Consider the following 12,681-nt stretch of genomic DNA (forward strand, 5'->3'; position numbering starts at 1 on the left):
ATGCACGCTCAGCTGATGAGGGAATAAATAGAAGTTACTCTTTGCCTCTAAAAACAAAGAAAGTGCTGGGAAAATGCCAAGTGATTTGAGAGAATCAAGGATTGGGTCACAACGACTGCAATATATGTACTTATCTGAAATCCCTACCTCATGCCCTCTGTCTTGCACAGGACATGATTCACTGTCTGCTTCTGAGAATGACCCAGACTCATCGCTGGAGTTTGTTCCATAGGATGGCTCACATTTAATCTGGGCTCGGACCGGGTTGTACAATCCATCCCCCACTACGCCGGGCTCCTGGTGCTCGGGCGCCAGGAATCGGGGGCCTTGGGAGCAAGGGGAAGAAGAGAGCTCGCAAAGACGGAGACTGCAGGGAGAGCCGCCGCTGCCGTCCTCTGCGTACGAGTAGGAAGAGCATGAGCTGGAGGTCCTGGTTCTGGTTTCCAAAGGAGGAGAGCGAGGGCAAACTTTAATTGGCACCGGACAGCTGGTGTTCGGCCGCATCCTTCCCGGCAAGTGATCAGCTGTCAGTCCGCTGTGCGAGTAGGTCTGAGAGCTGGGGAGAGACTGGCTACTGCCAGCCCACAGACCCTTTGGCACAGGCTCAGTGAGGTCTTTGTCCAAGCTGCTCACACCAGAATATGAATGCACCGAAGTGTTTACTTGGTCACAAGCGTTTGAAGAGAATATAACACTCCTCCTGTCCAGTTCCCCTTCTTGCTTACAGAGAGTTTCAAAGCCGGGCCCCCTGAGCGGTGATCCCACTGTGAAGTTGGAAGCATCCTTCTGCATGGCATGGGACTGTCCGTAGTTCCCTGTGAAAGGGACGTAATCAGTTTTGTGGTCACCCTGAGTTGTCCCTTTTTCAAAAGGGCATGCTGGACTCCTGCCAAAGTGCTGTTGGGAAGTGCTGGGGAAGCCAACCAAATCTATGCTTTTTGTTCTGTTGAAGAAAGACCGCAAGCAAGAAGGAGAGGACCCACTTTTTGGCCTATCGACGCAAGTGGGGCTTGGCTGTTTCCTGTCCATTTCAACATCCCCTTCTTTATCCCTGATGTCAGGTTCATCACCAGACAGGCAAAGTGTGATGCTTTCTTCGTCGTTCTCCTCGTTCTGAGGTTCGCTTTTTATCTGCCCCATAGCAAGTCCTGATTTGAGGCCATTTCCAGAGCTCTCTTCACTGAATGTGCTTGCAAAACCTGAGGTACTGATGTGTGATGTGTTGTAGACATTCTTGGTACAAGCAAGCTGGTATTTCTTGTATCTAGGGTACCGTGTTACTGCATCTTTGTCCAAATTGTCCTTGCTATCTCTCAGCATGTCAGACTCAGGCAGCATCCCTTCACCTTTGTCTGCTCCAGCAACAGTGGTTTCAAAATTGAAGGGCTCTTGGTGCATCCTCTCTCTTGGGCAAGATATTTTTGACGTCTCCGATTCCATCGTCTCCTCTTCATCTCCATCCGAGTTCTCTTCATCATGCATGCGCTGACAGGAGGTATCTTTTTTGCACAGGAACAGGCCATCTTCGTTGTTCAGCAGCTGCGTCTGAAGGAAGCTGAAGCAGGAGTCCTCCAGGTTGTGCATGCGCAGGAATTCAGCACAGTGGATAACCTCCTGGATGTTTTCTCTGCTGAGTAACAGCTTAGCAGTGTAGGCAAACTGTAACAATGGACCAAATCCCCTGACAGTGACCTGCAAAAAAAGAGAGGGAAATTGCCAGCGTTACCATCAGCATCACCATCCCAAGTCCTTCCTTGTGTAGTTAGATAACCTAACAGATCTAGCATCCAGAAATAAATACTGCTCAGTACCAGTTAATCGTCTATTCGGCCAGCAACAACTCCACATCCAGTAACTAGCACTGCTCCCTTTATGTTGCCCCTGTACACCATTGTACAGGTTGAGCTGAGCATTATTTTTCCCAAATATCTTGCAGACCTATGCACCGGGCCTCTGCTGTAATAAAAGACTGAAAAACAAGCTGGTGTGAACACTGCTAATTCTTGGATGGATCTTATTTTAACTGTGATGCAGTCCACCATCCTGAAAATACCAATTCAAATTTGATTATTCCCTCCGATGGAAGCTCTGGTGAACAGCGCTTTCAAGCTTAAGACAGCCCTTAAATACCAAAGTGTTTTGGGAAGGGAACATTATTATATTCTAGAAAAATAGAACAAAAAATATCCTTCTACGTCTTTCAAGAGCAAACTGGTGTCTTTTTTTTTCTTCTTAGATTTTTGCAAGCCATTGCTGAATAAATAATAGGTAAGTAATGATTACACAGATCTTTTCTCCACCCCATGGAGATTATTGTCCTACTGTTCCAGATTTTAGTGACTCTAAGGTACAACTAACAGGACAGAAATCCATTTTCATAGTTCAAGTGATACATATCAATCCGAGTCCCATCTCAGTATATATTTTCCCACCATTTTCTTTGTATAAAGTGTAACAACTGTTTGCAGGAGAGTGATCTCCAACCAACTGTTCCAGGCCTGTGACTGCTTGTCCTTTTTCCTCATCATACCATCTATGCTATATTTTACATTCACATATCATATACTAAGAAAGACACACTTCCTCTCCCCAGATTTTTTACAGTGATAACTTCACATCTAACTATCACATAACTTACTAAGACACATGGTAAACTGTAGGTGTTGTCTATTTTTTGATCAAAAATGCACTAGCCCTAACTTATGTTGCATTTTTCCACCCCAGTGGGCAGGAAACAAAGGTCCTGGAAAAACTCTTTTCTTCATGAAGCAGTGAGAGGCTGCTTCAAAACCAGGGCTCACCATCAAGGTAAAAGGTTTCTCCACAAGAAGGAGATTCAGTGGTTTGGCTACTAAGTTGAGTAATGGAAGACCACAACTCAATTTCCCGCTGCACCAACACCTTCTACACAACCCTAGGAAGTCACTTCAGTCTCAGTTCTGCAAGACACCTTTCTGCCTTGCTTTGCAAGGGGTATTCACAAATTTGAGTTCCCTGTGCTCTGCATACCAAGGAAAGGCACCTAGCTGGGATTCAGAGCACACAAACACCTGCACACCTATGTGAGGTTGGGATGCACAGCCTGCAATCTCCTTCTGGCTGTAGGTGTCCCTGGTAGGTGTTCGCAGCTCAGTTTCTTCTTTTAAAACAAACAAGAAGAGGAAACACTGCTTTCCCCTTTTCGTAAAATGGCCTGAAAATCTGAAGAGGGACCCAGAAAGCAGAAGATTCAAACTCACATTTCCCAGCTCCTCAGAAGGATATCCTATCCAGGTGAAGGTGACCTGCTTTACCCTGTCCTTTCAATTGAATTAATGCCACTGAGGAAGATGCTGCTCAAGAGGTCAGTGAGACATCAGGCCATGAATTTGTGATGGTCTTATTTTGAATAAATCTGAGTGGATAATTTGGTTCATTCCAATGAATAGACTATAAATTACCTCCACAAAAAGCGCATAGACTACTGTAGAAAATCCTGACTTCCAGAAACAAGCCTTTGTTATTCATAGATCTGCACTTGTAACGCTGGATTATGAAGATACCACAAGTGGTGCAGAATTTGACGGAGAGAAAAGTATTTTAAAACACCTCTAAAACTGCTCCCAATAGCTTTTCCATACGTAATATTACTGCTGTATCTGCTATTTTAAGAAACAGCGCATTTTCATGCACATACTCACTCACTCGCAGATTCCTGTTTTACAATACGCCTCTGGTACAGAATTGCCTAGATGTACAGCTGGCTATTAAACCCATCTCTGCTTTATCAGTGTTACACTTTCTGCCTATTTGTCAGATTATCAGCTCACTAAAGGCCTATCTGCATTTTATCTATGCAGCATGATTAGCAAAATTGCTCGGGAACTTAATGAGCTACTCACAGCTACTCTTTGATAAGATCTTCAGTGGGGCGGGGGGGGGGGTTTACAGATTCCTACACGTCTTGGAAGCTCCGCAGCAGCGTGGGTCGGTAGGAGCAGCCATAAATACCACCTGGGGGTTTTGGGTCCCTTTAGATGAGGAGGGGCTCTAGAACGCAAAGCCAGCTCTCCTGGCAGTTGTGTCACTTGGCCACTAGATGGGATGACTGGAAAGCAGATTAAAGTCACTTTCTGTGCTGGGCCAGGGTTTCACCTGCCAGCCGCCCGCCACCCCAGCGCAGGCCTGCTGCAGGGCCTCCGCCTGACTCATAGCACCCCACAGCCAGGCTGTGTCCCACGCTGACTCAGGTTTTCGCTCCCAAGAAACCACTGTGATAACAGACGGCAGGAAGACAGCTGTTACAGCTGCTCTGTGCTGGATGTATCAGAAGCAGAGCCCGAGACAGTGCTGTGGGCTCCCCACCATGCCCAGTGGGTGCCTCAAGTGAAGGATGGTGAAAACCCTGGTCAAACGTGCGCCCTGCCTCCACTCCGCTACAAGCTCTCACCCGGTGACACAACTTTCCTCACTCTCTCAATCTTCAGATCCAGAGGGAGAAAGTTTCTTTTCAAGCACACGGAGCTTGTCGTTGCCCTCAGGGAGGAATCTCTCAAGTGCCAAGGCTTGAAACCACACAAACAGTAACTTTGGGAACCAATGGGTACAAAGCTTGCTGCCAAGCGTGAAAGCCAGCACAATCTCTGTCGCCTGAAGTTGTCTAAATATTGATTCGGCTCCCATGGCGGGTCCCCTGCCTCAGCCCTGCCAGCTTTGGGAGGGCACGCATCTGATGCATTCTGGCAGGAAGGCTGGAACCAAGGCGCTGGAGCATGGCTATGAGCACTGCACATTGGGAAAGAAAGGGTTTTGAAGCTACATGTATTACCATCACACACACATTTCTGTGGGAAGAGGTAAGAACCGTCTTTTGAAATTAATTGACCTGACTGATGCATCCCAGTGAAACAGTTAGCGAAACCAAGTTTGCAGAAGGAAACTGATAATTCCTCTGATATTACAGTCTCCTTTTACACGTGAGAGAGACCTTTGCTGGATGTGTAAAACACACACCACCGACAATCTCAGTTTATTTTTTTTCCCCCTACTGTAAATAAGATGCCATATGTCCACAATTTGTTTTGCTTTTAGACCTTATTTTCCATACTAATTAATGCTTAAGTAGGCAGGTCAATTTGTGGGAACCTCCACTGGGCACCTTGTCCATGCTCATATGCCAAGTAAATGCTTCCCTGCCCTCCAATCGTTTGCCATATCCCAGTTTGTACCCACTTCTATCGTTCAAATGGAATTGACTGGTTGCAAGAACACCATGCAGAGAAAAGGTAAAACACACATACAAACCAGCAATGACCACACAGACAAGAAGAAAGAGAAGACCCCGGTTTCTGGGAGGCTTGCTCTCCCTTATCTTTCCAGGCACGCCAGGAGAGGACTTCTCTGGTGTACTTCAAACTTGCCAAACACCCTGCCAAGTCTAGGGGTGAATCACTTTATTCTGTCTTGCTCCTGTCCCCAGCTGGTCTGGTATGCATCAAAACCCCTCTGCACCCCCAGTGCACAGAGGACATGGGCACTGCAGCCTTACCTAAGCAACTTGGCACACCTTCTAGCCCTGCAGCAATCCAAGCGATGAAGCACCAGGTGCTTCCCGTGCAGCTCCTGCCTGTGCCGTGCTGCCGCGGCCACACCATGCTCATTGTGTGGTGGGGAGGTCTAGGTCAGTTCAGCGTTGTGGTGATAACCAGCCTGACCACTGCGAAGGCGAAATAAAGAAAGTTCTCCAGCCCTTTATCTGCTCCTTGTCTTTCAGATTGAGCTAGCCGAGCCAGCGGGTGTTTTGTATGTCCATGCCCTCATGAGTTTATGATACCGAGGAATGGGCTGGAAATAATGCAGTGATATAATCACCAACAAGAGAGTTGTTAATCAGCATTAGCCGTATTGAATCTACCAGCAAAATACAGACAGCAGCCCTGCAGAAAATAAGCATGCTCAATCTATTCTAGTTCAGTCCAACACTGCTTTTCTCCTTACGGAGTCCTGTGGAGTACAATGCTCTGGTTAGTTTTAATTGATTTAAGTGACCAGACTTCCACTACTTCCTTTGGGAGATCATTGCCAGACTCTACTTAAAACCTCCCTGTGAGGAAATCCTCCTTCTCTGATTTTTCTCCATCATCTCTTATTACATTTCTTCAATGCATTCCGGGTAACGCTGCTTCCTTCTGGAGCAAAAGTTGTATCGTTGTTATACCCTCTGCCTTCCCTTCTTCTGTGGTTGGTGTTATGCCATTAATGAAAAACCTGCTAATTCAAGGAAAACAATGTTGATCACTGTCAGATGGGGGAATAAGAAGCTGAGACAAGAGTCAGCAATGAGAAATGCTAGTAAAGAAGGCAGCATTACAGATGTAAATATAGAGCGTTTTTAGCACAGCGTTTTTCTAGTACTGGGCACGCACTGCTCTAAAATTAGGAGGGGGGTTAACTCACTTCCACATTAGGAACATCGTATTTTCGTAAGGGACTTCTAGGGTAGAAACTCTGAGTGTAGCACACCCATGGGAGACACAGCACTGTGGGTGAACTCCCTCTGGCTCCCCGTTGTATCGGGTCTCCTCCACGACAGCCAATCAAGCATGCCGTGGAGGCATCCGTGTTGTTTGGAACACATGGGACGTGGCCTCAGAGCACATGCAAAAAGGTCTGACATTCTATGGATGGGTTGGACTCACTGTGTGCTGCAGAGTTCATCGGTGCATGCTCATTAGCTGGCTGCCCAGACTTCCAGATGTCTCAAAATCCCAGACAAATAGACAAAATCCTCCAATTCTGCACAGGCAGTATTTCTTATGGGGAAAAAAAAAGGTTATTTCCAAAGGAAACATGGCTGTCTGGTAACCCTACTCCAAATGGCATCTGTATGAAAAGCTGCATCTGGAGCGGGGAAGGTCAACCCCTGCAAAATGCCAGCAAATCTGAGTTCAATTTAAAGAAAGGAAAAGTGATTAAGGGCAAGGAAAGATCACTGTAAACATGTAGGAATGTAAAACTTGGCAAGGCGATATCTAAAACGGAGCAAGAGAATGTTTACAGTAATCTGATGCATACTAACATCAAGAACAGAGAAGAACTGTCGAGTTTGCTATGGGGTGCTATCGGCAGTTGCAGCAAGAACAAACCAAAGGAATGAAAAACGTAGGGATTTTTTCCTGACTCTTAACCTAGCAGCAAGTTCAGTGCCATCTTGGAAGGCATTCCAGTGAAGATGATGGATACTTTATGTCTGAGTACTGCAAAGCTAAACTAACAAAGCACAACCTTGTTCTGGCGAGGTGGGCTGTGATAATTTGGTAGGCTTTTCCAGCCCTAATTTCCGTGTTAATGAGGGCACAGCACCAATGATCCTTTAGAAAACAGCAGCAAAGTTCAGCAGCAAATGTACAAGCGATTGTTCCTTTTCCAATAAAGAAGACCTAGGGCATATTCAAAGAACAGGCTCTTTGGTGGTGGTGTGGGAGGACAGAGCCCCTTCCTCCCCTCCTGGGGTACAATGAGATCTGCAGAAGATTAGTTGCTAAATCCCACCGAACTGGGGGTAAATCAGATGGTCGGGCCTTCAGACCCACTGAGAGCGCAGAAGTCCTGACGGAGCAGCACAGATTATTATCTTTATGCATTTGAGTAGACTCATTGAAATCAGTATGAGTACGGATGGGTTTTCGGTGAAGCATGCAAGCTGCTTGGAGGATTATGGATTATATTTTTAGCATTTTGATTTTCGGGTTAAATTCATCATCAGGCACCTAAAACCAGTTAGAAACTCCTCATCTCTAATCTCCAAGCATCGATTTAATTATTAAGCCATTTTGTGGGGAAGGAAGGAAAGAAAATTGAATAAAAACTCACATGCTGAATATCGAATCCCCAAGTAAATATTAATTTATAACAGTTGTGTAGAAACATAGAATAAATGTGTCTGTTTCTCGCAGAACCCAAAATCAACCCGTTGTTCGCATACTGCTTTGTAGCAGGCCTACTACGGTACCCACTTTGTTAATGTTTTAGTGTTGCTATTGCAGTCTAAAGGCATGTGTAGAGACCTTTTTAAATCCATCTCAGTCCCAAAGTTTTTCTAATAGGCCCAAGGTTGTAGCAAACAAACTACTTACTTCTCACTGGGCCAGCGTGTTCCCAACACCCCAACTTACATAATCAAACACATGCTAGAAACAGGAGATAAGATTAGTGACAGTTAACTGCTGCTATTTTTTTCCACAGGCTGAAGAAGGTCTCTGGGATTAAATATTAACTCTAATCTTATTTGCTAAAATTAGCACACACTGTATTATTTTTCTTTTACAGCCAATTCGAGTATAGCGCAGAAGTTATTTTCAGAGTGTAATCTCATAATCAAAACCAGTCGCCAAAGCTGTTATTCCATTAAGAATTAGTTAAGAGACTTCCTGGCTATTTACTTAGTTATTTTTACTTGGGATGGTGGAGCCTGGAAGATCCTGGTTTGGTTGTTTTTTGTTTTTTTTTTTTTTTTCCCCTAGCTTGATCTTACTTGGTTTTGGAAAACTCCTTGAAGGTTTTAAACATATTGCCAGGCTCAAACAGATCAGTCACATGTGCAAAATCAATGGCGCTGGACATCCCTGTTTCTCTCTCTGTATGCACCAAGTAAGCCTGCACACAGACAAGAACTGTCTTGAAAGCGTGATCCTTTTAAATAGGGTGGGAACATGCAGGAGGGCAGGGAAAAGTCAGAAGAAGAGATGGTAAACAGCCGAGTACTTTCATAAGCCAATGCCACGGCAGTACTACTACTGCATTTCCCCCCTTTAACAGCATTTTGAAGTTCTCTCACCAGCAACTTACAAATGTATTTTCCCTGTGTGCTCATAAAGCCATGGAGCTCCTAAAATGAGCAACGACTCTTTAAAATTCAACTTGGGTGCGAAGCATCAGATGCAGGTATTTGTATTATCTGGGCTTTTAAACAAGAGAGGAATGTACAAGTCGCTGATGGAGAAGACTGACAAAAAGTGGCCTTTGTTTTCACTCTAAAACCACTTTTTAAATTAAGTGGATAACCTGATGGCTCCAGTTTTATGTTCTGCCACGTCACGTAGTGTGCACAGATTTGGGCAGAAGAGTGACACAAAGCCCAGTGACAGTCTGGCATCTCCTACATCGCATCGCATCTCATCGCAGGGGTGGGAGGCCACCCCACCGCCAGAGCAACCTGGGCATAAATGCATGTCAAGGGAAGGGAGAACCCAGACACACAGCTCCTTCCTTTGAGAGGCTGATTTACCTGATTTATTTTTTTATTTTTACCTTTTTTAGCAAAATGTCCCACTGAAAAAGTTGCTACCTGCAAAGCACACCGAGGCTGGGCTAAGGGACATCCTTCTATCTTTCCAGTGCATCCTCTACACAGCCTCTTGAGATGCCAGGCTGAGAGCTCCAAGGAATTACTTGACTCCCTTTAATGGTATTTCTACAAAAGATGCCATGTGCTCGGCCAACTTCCAGTGTTGTGCTTTTGGGAAAAAAACAATAGCGCAGGTGCCCCCCTCAGCCCTCCCCTTTGAAGCCCCAGCTTTCAGCCAGAGGATGAATTTGCACTACGAGGCCTGACTGCCAATGTGAGAGTATTTACAAATCCAAGGAGGAAGCCAGATGACTTCCCATTTTCCTCTCTACAACATAACCAACAAAGGGCCTCCTCCCTCCCAGTTCAAGAGAGGGAGAGACCAATATCCCCCAGCATCCACAAAGCATGACGATGCTCCCGGGCGGCAGGTAGGACCACAGGCAAGACGGTGAGGAAGGAGAGGTCATTCACGCTAGACTCGCCTCGAGGTCGGAGAGCAACAACCGCAAACTGCGCCCATCGCCCCGTGAGAAGTGCGTCAGAGCTGACGGCGGGGCAAGTAGCTCGGCATCGACTGCTGAGTGCAAAGATGGCGTAAACAGCCAGAGGATCGATGCCCGTGTTATTGGTTATGTCAGCGTTCGACCGCACGTGACTCATGGGTTGAGCGCAAGAGTTAAGGCACCCACATACTTGGGGGGGGGTTCTGAGTCAAATTCACTGCAGTAATGGCCCCAACTTCCCTAGTGTTCTCCAAAATCCTGGCCCCCAAGCCTGGGGCCAACAATGTGAGATGGACCAAAGGGAGAAACAGAATCAGAAGACATCTAAGAACTGGGAGGAAAAAAAAAATTCAGAGCAATAAAAGTAAAAATAAAGAAATCTCTGATCCAACTGCAATGCTTGTTTTAATCCATGACTTCAAGTTTGATTTAATCTCAGAGTTATTGAAGCCCAACTGAAATTCTTTTGGTCTGTCAAAAGTAAAACTGGTTTTAAATCAGAACAAAGAATTTCTTAATTTTGGAAATCCTGCCAGCATCCTTGGTTTTTTTCAGTATCCTTCCCCCCATGGCAGAGGGTTGGAACTAGATGATCTTTAAGGTCCCTTCCAACCCAAACCATTCTATGATTCTATGATCCCTGAAAATTTTAAAGGAAAATTAATTGTTGAATTTGTCACAACTTTCAGAAAACACACTCTTTACTGAGAAGGAAGGTAGAAATCACCAGGCATAAGCCTCAATGCTTTGCTGCAGATGCATTTCAGTGTGGGAAACAGGAGGCATCTTTTCCAAACACAGATGAATATGCTTGCAAAACTGGAAGGCTGTAGGACTGGAAGATCCACTGCTTTTCCATAGCAGGGATGCACCGCCTGGATCACATCTACTCCAACCATTGGACTCTGGCAGATGTCCCTGGCACACCCCACTAGGCAGTTCTGGGTTCTAACATCCACAGCGGTTTGCTGAGAGTAAAGGGGATGTTCGCCTGCATGGCCACTCCTCTGGCCACAGCCCAGCATGAGAAGCTCATGCCAAGGAGGGCAGGTCTGTGTGGAGGCGAGGGGCACTGGGGCATGCTTCCCTCTGCCACCCCACTGCAACACCTTTGGCAAAGCAGCTCTCGGGCTGGAGGGGGAAAAGTCTTACACCTCTGCAAGCAAACCTGCCACGTGACACCTCTCAGAGCCCTTATTTTAAAACCTCACTTGGCAACTTGTACTGAAGTCAAACACCCGTTTATTAAGCCATGAAGAAAATACTGCCTGCAACACGATGCATTAAACTGGAGGAATGACAGCTGAGTGCCACTGGTTATAGAAAACACCTTGATGAACTTCAGCAGAAAGAGGCAAATTTTTCCTAACTAATCACGTGCTTTGGGGTATGCTGTCGATGTCAGACGCTGCCCAGGGCGTAACTAGTGAACGCAGAAAATGCAGAAGTATGGCCAAGGGAGTACCTGAAGGTGGGCAGGGGCGAGAGCGCTTGGAGGAAAACTTCCAGGCTGGTGAAGTCGACTCCAGGCGGAGGTATGAGAAGGAAAATTAGAGACGAGGACGGAGCAAATAAACTTTTCCCTGAGGTACAACTCGGCTACAACATGACTGAATTAACAAAGAACACATAACAACCAGTGGCACTCGTTAGCTGTTTAAACACTCAGGCATGGACCAGAAGATAAAGCAAAGGGAAATACAGCTGTAATATCAATCACAGAATCACAGAATGGGTTGGGTTGGAAGGGACCTTAAAGCCCATCTAGTTCCAACCCCCCTGCCATGAGCAGGGACACCTTCCACTAGACCAGGTTGCTCAAAGCCTCATCCAGCCTGGCCTTGAACACTTCCAGGGAGTGGGCATCCACAGCTTCTCTGGGCAACCTGTTCCAGTGCCTCACCACCTTCTCCGGGAAGAACTTCTTCCTGATGTCCAGTCTAAACCTCTCCACTTTCAATTTAAACCCGTTACCCCTTGTCCTGTCACTGGCAGTTTGCAACACATTCGTTTTTCCAGTGCAACTTGCACCTTAAGAAACCTGGAAGGCAGTTAGAAAGGATGACACAGGAGGGTGGCTCAGCAGAAATGCTACCTTCCCTCCTTGGGTGCCTGCACAAGCTATGCTGAAACCGGTAGGGAAAAACCAGGCAGAAATGAACAGAGTTTAACCCAAGAACGCCATCAGAATTGAAGTGCAAGTGTAATTTGAAATTAAAATCAGTCCCATATTTTTGCAAAACTAAACTGACCCCCAGATTAAAAAAGAAAAAAAAAAAAAAAGAGTGAAAGTGTTGCGCGGTGAGGAGGGGGGAGGAAGGAGTGGGAAAGCTTTCACAGAATATAAATTGTGAGAGAAGAGTCTGTGAAAGATCTGTTTAGGTGCATATCGTGAGCCAAAGTGGGGTGAAAAAGGGAAAACATAAAAGTAGTTTAAGAACTTCTAGAAAGAAAAAAAGAAACTCTAGAAGCCTCCAAGTTACATGAGGAAATATCAAAACAGGCAGAAAATGAAGATGCTTGTAGAAATGGGCTAATTCACAGAGGGCTTAGAGGAGTGGTTCAGAGTTTCCAAAGCTGCAAGGAATACACAAGCAAACACAACAATACAGAAAAATTACAAAGACCATAAATTACAGCAATACTCTTCTTTCCCAAGCACGGCTGAATTTATTTATGCAAATAAACTATTTAATACAGTGTATTAAATACACAGTGCCTTAAATACACTGTAATTACTTTATAAAGCAAGGACTACTTCACAGCAAGGCATCTCGCTACAAGCCCTACTATTATCCTTTGCGTAGCGTAGGAGAGGAAGAAACAGGCTCTGCTAGATACGATTTCGGA

The 12,681-nt window shown here is 45.6% G+C and overlaps 1 protein-coding gene across 1 annotated transcript in view; it reads right to left on the reverse strand.

Moving 5' to 3' along the window:
- BACH2 (BTB and CNC homology 1, basic leucine zipper transcription factor 2) overlaps window positions 1-12,681 on the reverse strand; it is a 46,783-nt gene that overhangs the window by 15,607 nt on the left and 18,495 nt on the right. Inside the window, exon 2 of the mRNA XM_010154248.1 lies at window positions 148-1,692. Within this exon, the coding sequence (XP_010152550.1) occupies window positions 148-1,692 (1,545 nt within the window). The remainder of the gene's footprint in view (window positions 1-147; window positions 1,693-12,681) is intronic.

This window comes from Eurypyga helias, unplaced genomic scaffold (assembly GCF_000690775.1).
Source record: "Eurypyga helias isolate BGI_N326 unplaced genomic scaffold, ASM69077v1 scaffold45826, whole genome shotgun sequence".
Lineage (NCBI taxonomy): Eukaryota > Metazoa > Chordata > Aves > Eurypygiformes > Eurypygidae > Eurypyga > Eurypyga helias.